General features: G+C 52.6%; 1 protein-coding gene across 2 annotated transcripts in view; it reads left to right on the forward strand.

Annotated features, from left to right (window-relative positions):
* The first annotated feature begins 424 nt into the window (after positions 1–424).
* Anks6 (ankyrin repeat and sterile alpha motif domain containing 6) overlaps positions 425–17,744 on the forward strand; it is a 36,163-nt gene continuing 18,843 nt past the window's right edge. For both annotated transcript variants that reach the window (XR_014997301.2, XM_087897134.1), the window contains exons 1-8: positions 425–807; positions 7,325–7,827; positions 9,852–9,896; positions 10,989–11,193; positions 12,906–13,012; positions 15,881–16,029; positions 16,221–16,419; positions 17,158–17,207. Coding sequence is in view for 1 of the 2 variants with exons in the window: in XM_087897134.1 (XP_087753260.1) it covers positions 476–807; positions 7,325–7,827; positions 9,852–9,896; positions 10,989–11,193; positions 12,906–13,012; positions 15,881–16,029; positions 16,221–16,419; positions 17,158–17,207 (1,590 nt within the window). In the remaining variant the exon portion in view is untranslated. The remainder of the gene's footprint in view (positions 808–7,324; positions 7,828–9,851; positions 9,897–10,988; positions 11,194–12,905; positions 13,013–15,880; positions 16,030–16,220; positions 16,420–17,157; positions 17,208–17,744) is intronic.

A 17,744-nucleotide genomic window follows, 5' to 3' on the forward strand; every position in this document is an offset into this window, starting at 1 on the left:
CTGGGGTGTGACTGGGAAAAAAAAATCTCCATCTGTAGCATGTAAGTTACTGCTGCAGTTTGAGCCACACGTCAAAGACAAGGGACAGCGGCTGGTAGCCTGACACAGATGGAGAACACAGCACAGCAGGGATTCTGGGCCAACCGACAGGGCAGGAGTGATTCTGTCCCCAACTGTTCAGGAAGTGCTAGTGAAGTGGAGGGCATACTGCGGTCGGAGGAGCTGCGGTTTGCCGGCCAGGGGTGACTCTGAGGCCCGATTCCCGAGGCCCGCTAGGCCCAGAGGTCGGATTGGCACCGGGCACCAAAGCTGAGAAGTCACCACACAGTCACAGGCCCACACTCCAAGCCCGGAGGCGGGCCCTGCGCGCGCGCCCCGGCGGCGAGCGCGCACCCAGGGGGTGGGTCTACGGGCGGCGGCGGGCGCGCGCGGACGCGGGTGGGAGCGGGCAGCGGCGCGGAGCGGGTGGCCGGCGATGGGCGAGGGCGCCCTGGCCCCGGGCCTGCAACTGCTGCTCCGCGCCTGCGAGCAGGGCGACACCGACACCGCGAGACGCCTGCTGGAGCCCGGCGCGGAGCCGGCCGTGGGACTCGAAGTGGGAGCGGAGCAGACAGGGCCCGAGGCGGCCCGGACGGCCGAGGCCGGAGCACCGGTGCCGGTGGACTGCTCGGATGAGGCAGGCAACTCGGCGCTGCAGCTGGCGGCGGCCGGTGGCCACGAGCCACTCGTGCGGTTCCTGCTGCGCCGCGGAGCCTCGGTCAACAGCCGCAACCACTACGGCTGGAGCGCGCTCATGCAGGCGGCCAGGTGAGTGGGGATCGGGAGGGATAGAGTTCGGGACTCGTGGAAGTGCAAATGGCAGACTCGGAGCATTGCTTTTTTTGGGTCATCTGTTGCTGGAAATAGAAGGGCTGTTTCAGAAACACAAGATTAGAATGTTAGAAACTTTAGCTTTTGAACAGTCTGGAGGCTGCCGAGTACATCTTCCAGGCGTTCATTCATTCCGTTTAGGCATCAAGGGTCTCCTAAGAACCTGTCTGCTCACCCTGGCTTTTTGGAAGATAGATAACCGGGATCCTGTTAAGTCCCCACTTGGTGGGGGGGTAGGAGTGGGGAGGTAGATAAAGTAGTAATCTTTATCTGGAAGGTCTGACCGTAGTAGCTGACCCCGATGGGAGAACGGGGGCAATTTTTAGTAGAAATGTGTGTGTCCATGTCGAGACCCGAGGGTGTGTAAGAATTAACCACGACTCGAAAATTTATGTGTGGAAGGGGCACAGTGCGAACACATCATGATGGCCAGTAGTCAGACACCTGGGAGGATGCTGGGACCCGGAAGGAGCTGCAAGTAATGGGAGATGAGCCCACCATTGGAGAGAAGGAAGCCGGCAGGCGCCAGATATTGGGGTTGAGAAGGATGTCGGGAGCGACTTAATCAGAGTTTTGTTTTGGATAGGCTCACTCACCACATGTGAGAATGGGCGGAGAGATAGGCTAGAGTCAGGAAGGCTGGTTAGGAAGGCAGCAGCCCAGAGAGGAGACAGTAGTAGTGGCCTGGACCAGACTGAAGTTGATACTTGTGACTGAGACTCTGCGAAGGGGTCAGGAGTGAGTGAGACAGCAAAATCCATCTCTAGATTTCTGGCTGTGGGTTACAAATGTACTGAGCTGGAGAGTACAAGAGAAGAGACAATTTTTTAAAAGATTTATTTATTTCTATTTTATGTGTACGAGTGTTTGTGTGCCTGTATGCGTGTGTACCACATGGGTACCTGGTACCTGAGGGAAGCCAGGCAGGCCAGTGGATCCCTAGGAACTGGAGGTACAGACGGTTATGATGTGCTAGGAATAAACCCTATGGTCTCTTTGAGAACAGTTGGTACTCTTAACCACTGAGATATCTCTAGCCCTAGTCTTAAGAGTGGGCTTGGCTTTCAGGCACATAGGAGGTGGGTGCACCAGAGGGGAAGGCCAGAGCAGCAGAAGTGACCTTAGAATCTTCTAGCTCCCTTTCCCCTTAGTGGCAGTTCCCACTCTTCTTCCAGGCGAGCCTTCCTCTGTCTAGTACCCACCTACCCCTGTTGACTTGAGATAGCCCCGGAATCCACACCATCCTTGTCTGCAGACACCTCTGCAGAGGTCTCCCACCATATTCCTTTCCTCCAAGCATGCCGTTGCCCTTGCCTCCTTGAAGAGCTTCCAGATCTTTCTAGAACGAGTGCTTGGTTGTGCCTGTCTGCAGTGCTCCCTAGTCTCAGATTGACACTTTGTCCAGACTCTTCTGTACATCCCTTCTGGTCTCTTAAGCTCAGGCCAAGATTTCAGCCAGTCCTTCTCTGTATCACTTTGTATTTTTTTAAAAATACTCGTTTTATGTGCTTTGGTGTGCAGGTGTCAGATCCTCTGGAGCTGGAGTTACAGACAGTCATGAGCTGCCATGCAGGTGCTGGGAATTGAATCTGGGTCCTCCAGTAGAGCAGCCAGTGCTCTTAATGGTTGAGCCATCTCTCCAGCACCCACTCTGTATTTTTAAAATGCTAACACTGAGCATTTACTCTGTGCCAAGAGTATCTTCTCCACCTTACAGGTGAGAGAGATCCTGAGATTTCAATGGCAAAGCGAGCCTCCAGCATACAGCTAGTCGGTGCACATGTGGGCAGGGAGTTCCTCTGCAGAACCCTTAGCATGAGGCTTTCCTCTTCTGCCCTCAACAAAGCCCCTCCAGTCTCAAGCTTAGCTCCTTCTAGGAAGCCTTCCGTGCTTCGCCACACCAGGAAAGCCTGTCCACTTGCAGTCGGCTGCCTCCCTGTTTGTACCCCACCCTGCTATACCAGAGGCTCACTGGGATGTCCTTCCAGATGGGAATCCTAGGGTGACCTTTCTAAAGGCTGTGACTGAAGGTCTGAAGTCTGACGAGAGGGGTGGAGGGCGGGAAGAGGCATGAGAAAGAGGCTCGGAATGACTTTGTACATTTTAGAGCCCTGGTTAATTTCAGTTCCTTAATATAGGCACAAAAGAGATTCTATTACCCCAGAGGGGACAAGTGGAGGGTAGGGATGGCAGTGTGTGGGGTGCTGCCTCCGGATAGGTCAAAGGTATCTCTGCAGGAGTTTTTTTAAGGAGAAAAAAAGAAGCCTGTGCCAGGGTGAGTTGGGACGTTCTGATAGGACCTGTTAGTCAGTGTAGCCAAAGAATGACTTTTGATTGCTGGGCCTTGGTGTTTTGATTGCTGGATCTTGGTGTTTTGGTCAGGCATAAGAGAGTGGCCAAATAAAGGAATAGACTTTGGTGACTAGCTTTAGGAATGCAATCTAACGGTTTAGCAATGGAGAGGGAAGGGAGGAATGTAAGACCTGCTGGTGCCATGTTTGCCGTGCCTGGACCTGTTAGAGCCCTTCAGGTGCTATTGTAAAGCAAGCTGGGATTTGTGGTCCAAACAGTCCAACTTTGACACCTCCAAATGGAGAAGCTTTGGGCTGCCTTTTCATGCCTCAGTTTGCCACAGGCACTGTTTAATTATTTTTTTTGTGTGTATGTGTGTGTGTGCACGCACACGTGTGTGCACACCAGCCAGCCATGTGCAAGCCTGGTACTCTTGGAAGCCAGAGGAGGGCAAGAGAGCCCATAGAACTGGAATTATAGGTAGTTGTCAGGAGGCGTGTGGATGCTGGAAATTGAAGCTGGGTTCTCCGGAAGAGCAGCCAGTGCTCATAACCACTGAGCCATCTCTCTAGCTCTGACTGGTCCTGTCTTTAGAGCATTAGTGTGATCCACTCCTTACTGCTGAACAAGACCAAGGTAGAGGGTTCTCCTGTAAGAACAAGATTAGAATTCACACTTGTCTGTTACCCAGGGCCTGGGCATTTTTTCGGTGCTGTCCCTCACAAGTGACCCCGCAGCCCTGGAGTTGAGATGCACTGAGCCATCTGCTGCCAGGTCCATGCGGAGGTTCAGGGTCAGGCACTGAGGCAGGGAGACTTCCTGGAGGGTCTATTAGTCGGTCCCTCTGGTCAGGGGAGCCTGTGCTTGGTCACTCTCCGTCTCTGGACTGTGTTCCAGTCACTGTGTCTACCTAAATGAATGTGTGCTTGTTATAGAAGCCTCGGGGCAGGACTTGGAGACATCCATTTCTTATGGTTTTAGTATCAGCTGTAGTTTCCTATTTGCAAAATAATAGATTATCCCCTTTACCTCCCTCCCCAATCGTGGGGGTTGAATTTAGGGGCTTGCACCTGGCAGGCAAGCATGTTACCACTGAGTTACAACCTCAGCCCTCTTCTAAAGCAAAGTCTCACTGATTGGCCCAGGTTGTCCTTGAACTTTCCCCGTAGTCCAAGCAGGTCGGCTCTTCCTGCATCAGCCAGGCCTGTATCATCCGTCCAGCTTTCTTGAGCACCTAAAAGTCTTCAGAACCGTACTCACCACTTTAAATGAATTTGCTCCTCCAGTCCACCCCAAACCTTAGGAAGTGTGTATTACCGTTGTACCTCTTCTACAGGTAGGGAATTGGGCCAAAGGGAAGGTAGGGATCTTGCCTATAGCCACACAGCCAGTTGAGTGACAGTAAGATTCACACTTGGACTGCTGGCCCGGGAGAGCTGTGAATCCTGCAATTGACAACTCCCTGTGGGTGCTTTTCTCGTCACACATGGGTCTGTTTACCTTCCATCCGCTTCTGCCTTTCCCCAGCTCCTCTGGGTGGCCGCCAGGTGCTCTGAGTGGCAAGATCACGTATCAGCTCCTAAAGCACAGGTGTTAATTGCTGAAATTAATTGACAGTCTCAGCACCTGCTCAGAAGCCCCCAGCAGCCTCATCTCCAGTAATTACCTATTAGAAATTGAACATCCGCAAAATTATCTCGGGCTCCGTTGGATCATTTTGTATTTTCAGCCTAATTGAATGCTCTCTAGGGCTACCCGAGAGTTCAGAAAACATCCCCAAATTCAGTATTTCTGCTCGAATTCAGTCCTTCGCTTCCTCTGTAGGAACTGGGCAGGCTGGAAGAGCTGTGATTGAAAATTCTTGGGGCTGGTTTGGGTCCTGTCACTTTCCAATTGAGATTAATTTGTCTCTGCTCTAATCTTAAGCCTCCTTATCTGTGAAATGGGAGGCTGTGCTCACCTCTCGGTTTTCAAATGAGATAAGAATCTGAAAGTATCACGTACCCTGCAGTTGGGGATTACCCTAGAGGTTATTTTGTGCTCTCAAGACCTATGGGAGCTTTGAACTCTACTCTAGTGGAGGCCAACACTGCAGCCCTTGGTTGCTTTCTGTCTCTCAGACCTCCCCTTTCCTCCCTTTCCCTCCCCTTCCCTCCCTTTCCCTCTCTTTCCCTCCCCTCCCCTGTTACCCTTTCTATGCATTCATTTATTTGCTCATTGGACAGACGATTTTGAACTCTAATATGGGCCATCTCCTGTGTTGTGGGCTGGAGAAGTTGCCTAGCCCTATCCTTAGCCACAGTCAGGTAGGAGATATGGTTTTTGGAGGAGAACTCAGGTGTAGGCAGAGGAAAGCTGCACACTGTGGGTCCTCCGGAGGGAGCCCAGGAAACCACTCATTCGGAGCTGGTGAGATGGGGGCAGGAGTGAGCAGGACAGAGGCCAAGCACTTTGCTTGGCAGGACCAAATGGCAGGAAAGTGGAGTGAGACTCCACCGGAAGTGCAAGGAAGGAGGGTAGGAGGGGGTGGCGAGGGACTGGGAGGTATTAGCCATGTTGGTGGCCCTCCTGACTGGGCACTTGGGAGGGACCTTGAGGTTAGGTGTGTGGACTGCTCGGAGGATGGACAGGAGGGAGCAGGACAGGGGAGGCCTCAGCATGTGGGTGTAACTCCCTAGACTCGCCTCTCTGCCTCAGAGAAGAGGCCCCCATCCTGCTCCAGGCTGGGGCGCCAGGCCACCAAGTTCTCATTCGCATGCTGTAGGAGGCGGCCTGTTGTGTCAAGGTTCACCGCCCAGAAGGTATTTTATATTTCGCTGGAGCCTGAGACCAGAGTTCAGCCCTGGCCTTGCCTCCTTCAGTGGGAGGAAGCCCCGAGATTTAGTTGAAGGACAAAATCCACTTTCAGAAATGAGGACTGAGCATCTAGTTCAGAACCTGCCTCTGAGCCTGTGCCCTGCACTGTGGTCTTCTAACACCCCCCATTAGTCGGGAACCTTCTCTAGCTTGGACACTCTCCACTCAGAGCCCTCAGAAACGACGTCTGCCCTCCCACTGGACTCGGGGAGTTGGTGGGAGCCTGTCTGTCTTCTCTGGGCCCCAATGTACAGTTGGAATTTCTTTGATCTGGCCACGCCAGGTTCACAGCCACCTTCAGTGAACATTCCTGCCAGCAGGTGGCAGTAGGCCTCCACAGAGGTACCAGGGTCCTTCCGCCCAGCACAGCTGTCACCACTGGCATGTGGTGGGGTTGGTGGGGGCTGGGAAGAGCAGAAATGAATCACAGGGGCTTTGCCCATGAGGGAATCAGAGCGCTGGCAGAGACAGCTTAGCAGGCCATGTAGCAGGGTACAGAGAACTCAGATGTGGTGGGCAGAGTGGTGTAGGGAAGAAGTCAAGGTAGATGGATTGAGACCTCAGGGTGTCTGTGTGTGGGAGTCTATGAGTAGGTCACAGATCTACCTCAGGTGTATTTCCTTATATAAAGTCCGCCTCATGTTTTGTTCTTTAGATTTATTTCTTTTATGTGATGATGTTTGGCCTGCATGTCTGTGCCCAAGCCTCAGGACTGGGTTGTTTTGTTTTTTTCTTTCAGTTTTGGGCATCAGGGGTCTTACTGTGTAGGCAGGCTGCTTCAAACTCACGGAGATCCTCCTGCCTCTGCCTCTTGAGTGCTAGGATTAAAGGTGTGTATCACCGTTTAATAGTGTAGCACTGCCCAGGGCTGGGTGTTTTATCCCAGAGTGGTCCTTAACCAGGCAGGTGACTGTAGCAGGTTGTAGAATGGAAAAAGCATAGCAGTTATCATTGCTAACACTGAGTGCCTGCTTCCTTTGGCTAAGCATGGCTCCAGGAGCTCCCTCTATCTGCCCAGTAAGCCACAAGCAGCCCTCCATGGGGTATGGTTATAGCCCCATTTTACAGATCAGGAAATGAAGGCACAGAGAAAACAAAGTCTTCCTCAGTGTCACATGGAGGAGAGACAGAGTCCAGCCTAGCCAGGGCTTCTGTCATCAGATGAGGGTGGTTGCACAGGGCCTGGTACCCCACACCAGGCCACAGTCGTTCCGTCTGAGCAGGTACTGTACCTGCAGTAGTTGGCAGTGGTGAGGGTCACTTGTCACGTGATCTGTTTAGATTCTCATTCCCATCTTTCTGGCAGGTGTGGGCATGCGAGCGTCGCACATCTCCTTTTGGATCACGGGGCTGACGTCAATGCTCAGAATCGGCTGGGTGCCAGCGTGCTCACTGTGGCTTCTCGGGGCGGCCACCTGGGCGTGGTGAAGCTGCTGCTCGAGGCCGGCGCCATTGTGGATCATCACGGCCCGTCCAGCGAGTCACCAGCCATGGGAGGCAGCAAGGACGAGCTGCTGGGCATCACAGCCCTGATGGCTGCCACTCAGCACGGGCACGAGGCTGTGGTACGCCTCCTGATGGAGTGGGGTGCGGACCCCAACCACACAGCCCGGACTGTGGGCTGGAGCCCTCTGATGCTGGCGGCCCTCCTTGGGAAGCTCAGCGTGGCACAGCAGCTGGTTGAGAAGGGAGCCAACCCCGACCACCTCAGTGTGCTGGAGAAGACGGCCTTCGAGGTTGCCCTTGACCGCAAGCACAGGGATCTGGCTGACTACCTGGACCCGCTGACCACTGTCAGGCCGAAAACAGGTCAGGCCAAAACACCCCATTCCTGCTGTGGCCTCACAGAGGAGTGTTCAGATGGTGCGAGCCAGGGTTTGCCCAACCAAAAAAAAGTGCAGAAGTAGGAGTCTTGGCAGACAGGCCATGGGCTCTGGACTATATAACGCCTGTGGCACACAGGCCTTATACATTTCTCTGTGTGGACAGGAGCTTGCGACCTTGTAGAATGAGGTCTTTCCTCCCTAAGTGTTGACTCTGAATTAGTGTTCCTGGGATCCTTCCTGAACAGAGGGCATCAAAGTTTTCTCTGTAAAAGGCCAGATCACCCACCGGTACTCAGGCTTCCTGGGCTCGCTCAGCGCTCAGTGCTGATTCCTGGCCCTTGGGAGAGTGAAAGCAGCCACACCTGGAATGTAAATGAGTGGGTGTGGCCTTGTGCAAGCCTAGCTTTGCACTCCTGTTCAGGGATGGCTGCTGGGTGTCAAATCCCCAAGAACCCGTTCACTCAAGATTAGTACAGAGTAGCCCTTTTGAGTTTGTTTTTTTCTGGCACACATTGTGCTTCTTTGCTCTGTGCCATTTTTTAAGGCTGTTCTTAGTGACGTGGTCATGGAGCACATTGCACTTTGGAACCTCTGCTCAACAGTGTCGCACACGGCCTGAGCCCCCAGCAGCGCGGGAGACAAGTGGGGACTGCCCACCAGACCCAGCTTGAACTTCACTTTGCCCACTCAGGCTGTGTGGCCCCTGGCATGGCATCTGTGTCTCAGGGACCCTAGTGTCCTGTTGCATGAAGTACGGGTGCATTTCTCTTGTCAGGCTTTGTGACAGCTGTTCACTGAAGTGTCGGTCCCAGTTCTAGGTGTGTAGCTTCCGACAGTGGGAAGTTCGGTCCCTTTACTAGTGTTTGTGGGACGCCTGCTCAGTTCAGGCGCCCTTCAGAACAACTGACACATGCCAGTGAACAGTTGAGACCTGGATCCCTACCCTGGGGGACTGTGGCCCCTGTCTGGGAAGGCAGCTAAGAAACAGGAAAAAATGATAACAGTGTGGGAGAGACGCATCATGAGTTAGATGCAGCTGGTAAGAAAGAGATGAAGAAAAGCCAGTGTGGCAGAGCCAGGGTAATGTGAAGGGGTCTCCCAGGGACGATAACCTTGAATGGACCTCGGGGGGTCCAGCAAGTGTGCCAGCCTCAAGGAGTGGAGGCTGCGTGATCATGAGTGTCATAGCAAAAGCCCTTAAATCATCAGCTGTAGCCCCCATTCTTCCTCAGAAATGCCAAAATCCACCCCAAGACCTTGGCCTCCCTGGGCTCTTTCTCACCCCAGAGCTGCCCAGTCTCTGGGACATCCCTCTATCCTCCTGCTGTGCGGAGGTTGGGGCAGGCTTCTTCTACACGAGACATGGCAGGGTCCCTGGAACTACACTGATGTGAACAATACCACTAAAGCCCAGACCAGCACCATGGACCATCAACGCACCACAGATGCCCCAGCCTCGAGAGCCAGGCTCAACTGTTCTGTTTTCTTTTCTGGGGGCCATGGTCATGACTTCCCACGCTCAACTGCCCAGTGTCACAGAGTCTCTGACCTTGTACATAGTTCATTGTTAGATTTTGGAAGTTAAAGAAAAAAAAAGTTTTCTTTTCAAATTCTTACAGACTGGACTCTTTCTGAGACCACTGCTTTCTGATTAGCCTAGGTAAATCCATCCCAAAATCTCAGTGCCTAAATCTAATAGCTTTGTTGACTAGCAGTTAGGGCGATGGTCCATTCCTGCAGGCTTCTCAAAAGCTGGTGGTGACAGCAGAATGGAGGGCTGTCACATTGTTCACTGCCCTAGCCTCGGCCCCATGGCTCCTCATGGCCTGCCTGTTAGAAAGCTAGCCTGTGCTCTGACCTCGGCCCCATGACCTCAGCCCCATGACCTCAGCCCCATGGCTCCTCATGGCCTGCTCCATAGAAAGCTAACCTGTCTCTCTGACCCTACAAATTTGCAGTTACAATTAGACTTCTCCTCGGTTAATTCTGGAATCTCTTTTTGCCCAGATGAGGAGAAGAGTCGGCCTGACATCTTCTACGCGCTGAAGATGGGTAAGTGCCTCAGAGAGGAGCTTTGGATTGTAGGGCCCTGACCTCTGCACCTATCCATGGGCACAGGGTAAAGAGATGCAGTTTGGGGTTTTTAATTTATATATATCTTTTGTGAGATTATAATTCACTCTTTCCAGTGAGGGATTATAATTCACTCTTCCCATGCGAGCCCTGGGGGCCTGTATTTATTAGCGTGTTCTACCCACAAATTCTAGAACATTCTCCCATGTTCCCGCTATCCCACAGCTAGATGTGGGGCTGTATTTGGCTTCTCTCTCTCCTGGCCTCAGTTTTGTTATGACAGAAGGGCTCTTTACCCAGAGTTTCTATTTGTATGAGAGAAAATGTGTCACCCACATGCCGTGGCATCAGGTGGAGGTCAGAGGTCAGCTTTTAGTGTTGCCCATCTTCCACCTTTCTTCTGTCTACCATGAGAGGGGGTTTGCTGATGTTCTGCTTCATATGCCAGGCCAGGCGGGCTGCAAGCTGCTGGGACTTCTGTGTCCGTGCCTCCTACAGGAGCACTGAGATTACAGACACTCATGCTACATATGTCTGCCTTTTGTGTAAGTCGAAGATTCGAACTCGGGTCCTCATGCTTGCATGGCAACACTTTTACCCACTGGTCCATCTCCCAAGATCCAGACATCACCTCCAGGCAGCCCTCTGGGATCTCCACTCGACATCTAGACCTGTATTTTCCCTCTTCAGGCCTGTGACCCTTCCTCACTCTCGCTGCTCCCTGAGACAGGAAGTACATCTGTTTATTCACTCCCTGTGACACAGGAAGTACATCTGTTTATTCACTCCCTGTGACACAGGAAGTACTCTGTTGCTCAAGTGCTGGTCTCCATCTGTCATAGACACAGGGATCCAAGTGCCTCTCTCACCCAACTTAGTGGTCCCCATGACCACAGCAGAGGTAGATGGAGCAAATGTTTGTCCTGGGAGACAACTGGATGTGTGGGCTTGTGGTACCAGGGCCATGGGTCACCATGGGTCACCATGGGTCACATGGGTCACCATGGGTCACCGTGGGTCACCATGGGTCACCTGGGTCACCTAGGTCACCTGGACTCCTGCCGTTTGTAGGAAACTTTCAGCTGGTCAAGGAGATCGCCGATGAAGACCCTAACCATGTGAACCTGGTCAATGGGGACGGGGCGACCCCACTGATGCTGGCGGCCGTCACAGGGCAGCTGCCCCTGGTACAGCTGCTGGTGGAGAAGCACGCAGACATGGACAAGCAGGACAGCGTGCACGGCTGGACAGCCCTCATGCAGGCCACCTACCATGGGTCTGTATCTCCCACTCGCTTTGCAACGCCCTCCACGTGAGGCCAAGCAAGTGCCCTGGCTGGGGGATGAGGTTTTCTGGCCCGAGATGCAGCCTGTAGCCCAGGGCTATGAGGGTACTGCTGAGGCCGGCAGAAAAGGCAGAATAGGTGTGGATGCAGTTCAGTCAACCTCCTATTGCTGGCCTGACATGGAATTTCCCCGTGGCTGTCGAAACCCATGCAGCAGGCGCATACTAGGCAGAAGGATACATTTCTCAAGTTTGTGTTTTGCTGATCAGTGGGATTGGTTCTTTTGGAATTTTCACATGGCAGTTCAGAGACCTCCATTAAGTGTCCCCTCTGTGATATGAGCAGTGGCCACACCTGCCTTAGACACTGATAGTCACCTTTACAATGATGTGATCCTCCCAGCCAGGCAGGCTGACATCCTCCTGCAGTCCCCTCTGGGGACGTCTTGTAGCTCCCCTAAGGGGCTTTCCTCTTACCCGGTTCATCTGGCCACAGCACACTCCTGCATTGGCTATCTTATCTGATAAGCTTAAAATCGCTGACCCTGCAGAAGCTTCTGGAAGGAGGTCTCTGTAGGTCCTCCCTACAGAGAGGTAGGCATGGTAACTGAGCCCTTTAGGGCAGAGGTCCTGGTTTTTATCGGTATTAAGGAAGGGGCATTAGGACTGATACTCGGCACATTTGCCCTGGAACTGCTGAGCACTAGGCCATGATGGGCCGGGAGAACAATGGTGATTGCCCGTGCCCTGCTTAGACATCTGAGGACGGTGTGCCTGGTTCACGTTGCCAGGCTTGTTGTCTGGGAACACAGCCACACTTTTCCTGTTGCTTGGTGGGTTAGCCAATTTTGTGTCACTCTTAACAAAATGCCTGAGGCAGTTAATTTATGAAGAAAAAGGTTTATTTTGGCTCATGGTCTAGAGGTTGCTGTTCAAGTTGGAAGGGTCCCAAGGCTTCCAACCTCTGGCGAAAGTATCCACGGCATGGGCAGTGTCTTAGTTAGGGTTTCTGCTGCTATGAAGACGCACCAACTCTCTTTTTTTGAGACAGGGTCTCTGTGTAGCCTTGGTTGTCCTGGAACTCACTCTGTAGAGTAGGCTGGCCGCAAACTCACAGAGATCTGTCCACCTCTGCCTCCCAAGTGATGGGGATTAAAGTGAGCGCCACCTGACCTGACCACGGCAACTCTTACAAAGGAAAACATTTAATGGGGTGGCTTAGGTTCAGAGGTTCAGTCTGTTATCATTATGGTGGGGCATGGTGGCGGTGCAGGCAGACATGGTGCTGGAGAAGAGCTGAGAATTCTACATCTTTGATCTGCAGGCAACAGGAAGTGGTCTGAGACATTGTGCGTGGATCGAGCATAATGAGACCTCAAAGCCCACACCCCAGTGACACACTTCCTCCAACAAGGCCATCCCCACTCCAACAAACCACATCTCCTAATAGTGCCACTCCCCATGAACTGTGGAAACCAATTGCATTCACACTATCACAGGCAGGGAGCAAGTGTCCAGACAAGTGCTCAGTGCAGAGATCAGAATCCCCTTTGGGGCACATCCATGACCAGTAGGCCTCTCTAAGGCCCTACCTCTAACGGACCGCAGCACCTGCCCGTGACCAGACCTTGGCACATGAGCTGTAGGGTGATCGGGATCCACATGAGAACAGGGAGGCTGACTGCCTGCCCCTTTGCTCCCCAGAAACAAGGAAATTGTCAAGTATCTGCTAAATCAAGGGGCCGATGTTGCTCTGCGTGCCAAGAATGGGTACACGGCCTTTGACCTGGTGATGCTGCTGAATGATCCTGGTGAGTAACCCTGTAGGCAGTGCCCACCCTCCATGCCCTTCCTCGCCTGGGGACCAAACAGTGCCTCCCATAACTGTATGAGCTTATGCTCATACATTGTAGAGAAGCCAGTCTCAAGTGTCAGGGCACACCCCATCCCCTGGGACATCCTCTGCCAACCACCTCCCAGCACCAGGCGCTGTGGACTTGCTGGGAGAGAGGACAAACAAGGGCGTGTGGCTTTGTAGGCAGTTAGGACCTAGACCCATTCTGTGGTCACAACCAGAAATGCTGTGCAGGAAACACAAAGGGCCTTTGACAAAACAAAGTGGAGGAGGACCCCACTCTACTCCATGTGAGGCCAAGGTCCTGCACTTAGTGGGTCCACCTATTTTGCCTCTGGGTTGTCGATGGCCTGCTGCTCCCTTCTATGCCCCCTCCAGCCCGCTCTGACTGGCCCTCTTCTAAAGCCTGGGGCTTCCGAATAGGAGCAGGGTGTCTGGCATGTCGTTATCTTGATTCTCCTGGAGGTTCAGTCTAGAGACAGAGGAGGTCAGAGGCCTCCTGAGCCCTTGGCTTTGAACCTGAGCTGGGATCACAACCCCAAGTTGTAATAATGGAGGCTTTATTTAAAAAACTACACTTGCTTGAACATGCCATGGTGTATGTGTGGTCAGGGGATGACTGGCAGAAGCTAGTTTTCTCTTTCTGCCATGTGGGTTTTCAGGATTGTACTCAGTATGTCAGATTGGTAACAGGTGCCGTTGCCCTCTGGATCATCTTTACACCCTAGTCTCACCCCCCTTCTTTTTTCTCCTTCCAAGACAGGGTCTCACTGTTCATTCTAGGCTGGCCTTAAACTCAGCCTCCTGACTGGGCATGTGGACATGTACCATACCTATTCTTAGTGTTTGGGGGCTTTTTTAGGATTAAAAACATTTTTTTGTATGTATGATTGGTTTGCTTACATGTGTGTCTACATAGCACATATAATGCAGTGCCCATGAAGGGCAGATAGTGCATTGGATCCCCTGGAACTAGAGCTACAGCCTGATATGAACTGCCATGTGGGTGCTGGGAACTAAACCCAAGTCCTCTGCAGGGGAGTAAAAGCTCTTAACTGCTAAGCTGTTTTTCCAACCCCTGGGTTTTTAAATGAAAATTTTGTTCAAAATTTCACTCAAACACTTGTCTGTTATTGAATGCTTAGAGAGTTGGTTGGTACTTTCTCTGTCTTCCTCATTTACTGTTGCATTCTACAGGGTCTGCAAAGGATGGGCAGGTAGAAGTGGCAGGGGAGTGAGTGTGGGTGGTCCCAGCACAGGACCTCCTCCTGGGGATCTGACCCATGCGTCCCTCACTGTAGATGGATACTTTCTCTGGGCCAGGAGTGCGGGGGTGGGGGGGTGGGTGTGCTTTCTTCACGTTCTTGTCCAATGCTCTTCTAAAAATAAACAAATAAATAACCAAGTTGAGGTCACAATAGCTAAAAGTACATTTAAATTTTTTCTTAAATTTGCATTTATTTTGTGCTGAATTTTTTCTGGTGCCAAAAGGCTTTGTTTTGCAGTTTGCCCTGGGATGTGGTTGCCTCAGAGCAGCCCCCTCTTAAGGGACAGTGAGTTCCTTTTCAATGAGGTCATCTCAAGGAGGCAGGGGAGTTCACCTGGGGGTTAAAATGACCACAAGCTTAAGTTTGACGGTGCATCTTTTTTTATTATTTAATTAGCATTTTTAAAATTTATTTTACAAACTGACCACAGTTTCCCCTCCCCTGATTCCCATCCCCCCCACTCTCCATCCACTCCTCCTCCTTCATTCAGAAAGGGTCAGGCCTATGGCTTTGGACGAAGCTTGGCACTTCAAATTGAAGTAGGACCGAGCTCCTCCCACTGCATCAAGGCTGGATGAGGTAATCCAGCATGGGGAACAGGTTTCCAAAAGCCAGCTAAGTTCCAGGGATAGGTCTTGATCTCACTGCTAGGCGCCTTACAAAGAGACCAACCTATGCAACTGTCACACACATGCAGAGGGCCCTCGTCAGTCCCAGGCAGGCTCCCTGACTGTTGGTCCAGAGTCCATGAGCTCCTGTAAGCTCAGGGCAGCTGCCTCTCTGGGTTCCCCTGACTTAGGTGCTCGGCTCACCTGGAAATGTTCAGTATCCCCTCTGCATGTGCAAAGAAAAACAAATGAGCACTGTTTTGGAGGCCACCGATGCAGCGCCCAGCCTTACTGTTTGGTCTGGGCTTTCCCAACTCTCCAATTGCACTGCTTGAATGGCACACACTGATTCTTTAAAGACTTCCTCGGGGTACTTGGGGCTTTTTAGATGTGCGTACCTCTGATGGTGTGGGCAGTTTCACAGGGATCCAAGTGAACATGAAGATTTGAACCTCTTGGTTTGCATGGTTTTGTAGCTTTTCTGGGTCGACAGAATAGTGAGCCGTTTCCATAGGTTGCCGTGGGCACTTGCAGGAAGTGCCAATGTGGTGTAAAGCCCTCTTAGGTGCATCCTGCACTCCCTAGGAATCCCCTTGAAATCCTCAAGACATGTTTATGTGCTGGGGGTCAGTGCCACCTCCTTATGAACCACACAGGGGGACTATGTAATTTACCTGCCATTACCTAGGGCAGGACAGTCAGACTAGGAACTGCAGTAGTCTGGCTGAGATCTTGTGCTTTTCAACACCCAGGGTCCTGATTCTGAGAAGGGCGGGTTCCTCTGAGAACAGCAAATGGACAGGTGAGGAGGTTGAGCCGTGGCCTCAGGGGCTATGCTCCCCCTGGTGCTGCAGGACTGAGTTCTGAGTCTGAATAGGGTTGATTTGGGTCCTTCCCCAGGGCCAGGAATATCTATTCACAGGTCAAACGCTGTTTTTGTGCCCATAGACACTGAACTTGTTCGACTGCTGGCATCTGTGTGCATGCAAGTGAATAAGGACCGAGGCCGGCCCAGCCACCGGCCCCCGCTGCCCCACTCAAAGGCCAGGCAACCCTGGAGCATCCCCATGCTGCCGGATGACAAGGGAGGCCTGAAGGTTGGCCTTCCCCTTTTAAAGGGCTAGGGAAGAATTTGGCGAGCTGTGTGATATTTAAGGAAGGGTGCTGTGGTTGATTGGCAGTGCCTGCCTGGGACCTAGGAAGGGGGAGGCTGTATGGAGTAGGACCCTTGTCCCTGGGCCTGTTCTTTTGTCCCTTCAGCTCCTTCCGTCTCTTTCCTCCCACACAGTCCTGGTGGAGCCGGATGTCCAACAGGTTCCGAAAGCTGAAACTTATGCAGACCCTGCCACGTGGGCTGGCTGCCAATCAACCTTTGCCTTTCTCTGATGAGCCTGAGCTGGCACTGGACTCGACCATGCGGGCGCCCCCCCAGGACAGGACTAGCCACCCTGGGCCACTGGAAGCAGCCCATGCGACCAAGGACAATGGTGAGAAGGGCTGCACGTGGGGTAGTTGTCAACAGAGGCACCAAGGCACAGGTGCACAGGTCCCACCCCCAAACTGCTGACCCTAAGATGGTGTGGGGATGAGACACAGGAGCAGTAGCCGGTCTGGAAGACACTAGAAGCAGATAGACACCATGCAGAATGTAGTAAAGTGGGGAGCAGTAACCAGCCCTGGAGCCCCGTGTCCTGGTTCTTCACTCCCTGCTAAGGGACCAGAGGCCAGGCATTGCCTCTCTTGCCTTTGATGCTGGGTGCCTGCACAGTCCAGTGTGATTGGCTAGTGGTGCGACGTCTCTAAATACAATGAGTCCCTGCGGTGAGGTAGTGAGCTACACAGCACCGGGGCATTCAACAGACTGCACGGCCTCACCAGGTTGCTGAAGGATATTTCCACCCTGAAAAGAAAATAGATTGGATAAGATCCCTCTGGCAATCAGATTCCATCCTGGGTTGACTCCTTTGGCACCTCTGGTAGAGACAGACCATTGAGTGGGCATGTTGCTGTCTGACCCAGCATGGCAGTGGCTTCTGGAGAGGCTGAAAACATCCTCTGAGATGCCTTTAAATGCCTTCCATCTGTTAGTATATTGAACACCAATTGCTATTAAATATTTAAGCCCCCGGGAGAGCTGGATTTCCAGGATGTGGGGCCCCCAGTGCCGCTCTGCAGGCTGTGGTCATGGGGAGGGGCATTTCAGGAAGCTTCTGTTTGTTTTGCAGGTCCTGGGAGCCCGAGAAGAGAGAAGGAAGATGTGTTACTGACAACCATGGTGAGTGGGGTAAGGGAGGCAGTGTTTGGCCTGTGGTCCCTTAGTAGGGAGCGAAGAACAAGAGTGCAGGGCTCCTTTGGTGGTTACTGCTGCCCCCTCTATCAGCACTCGGCATGGTGGCTGCCAGTCCCTGGCTGGTTGATAGGAGGAGGGATGTGAGTGTTTGCCTCCAAGGTGGCCACAGGTCGATGGATGATCACAATGGGTACCAGTGAATGAAGCCTGGCTGCTAGGGGTCAGAACAGATGCCAGTCCTGAACTTTGAATGAGACCTTATGAGCGCTTGGGATCTCATGTAATCCAAGCTAGTCTCACCCTCACTGTGTGGCCAAGGGTGGCTTAACTTCAGACACCCCGCAACACACACACCCTGCACCTCTATCTCCTGAGTCCTAGGATTAGGGGAATCCATCACGCCAAGTTATTCAGTACCTGGGCCTTGTGTACTAGGGAAACCCGCTTCCAGTGGAGACACATCCTCAGATCTTGATGGCCAAATCCAAGTCCTGTCCGTGTTTTAGGGACTAGAGGGGACAG

This window comes from Myodes glareolus, chromosome 16, assembly GCF_982192425.1.
Source record: "Myodes glareolus chromosome 16, mMyoGla1.1, whole genome shotgun sequence".
Taxonomy (NCBI): Eukaryota; Metazoa; Chordata; class Mammalia; order Rodentia; family Cricetidae; genus Myodes; species Myodes glareolus.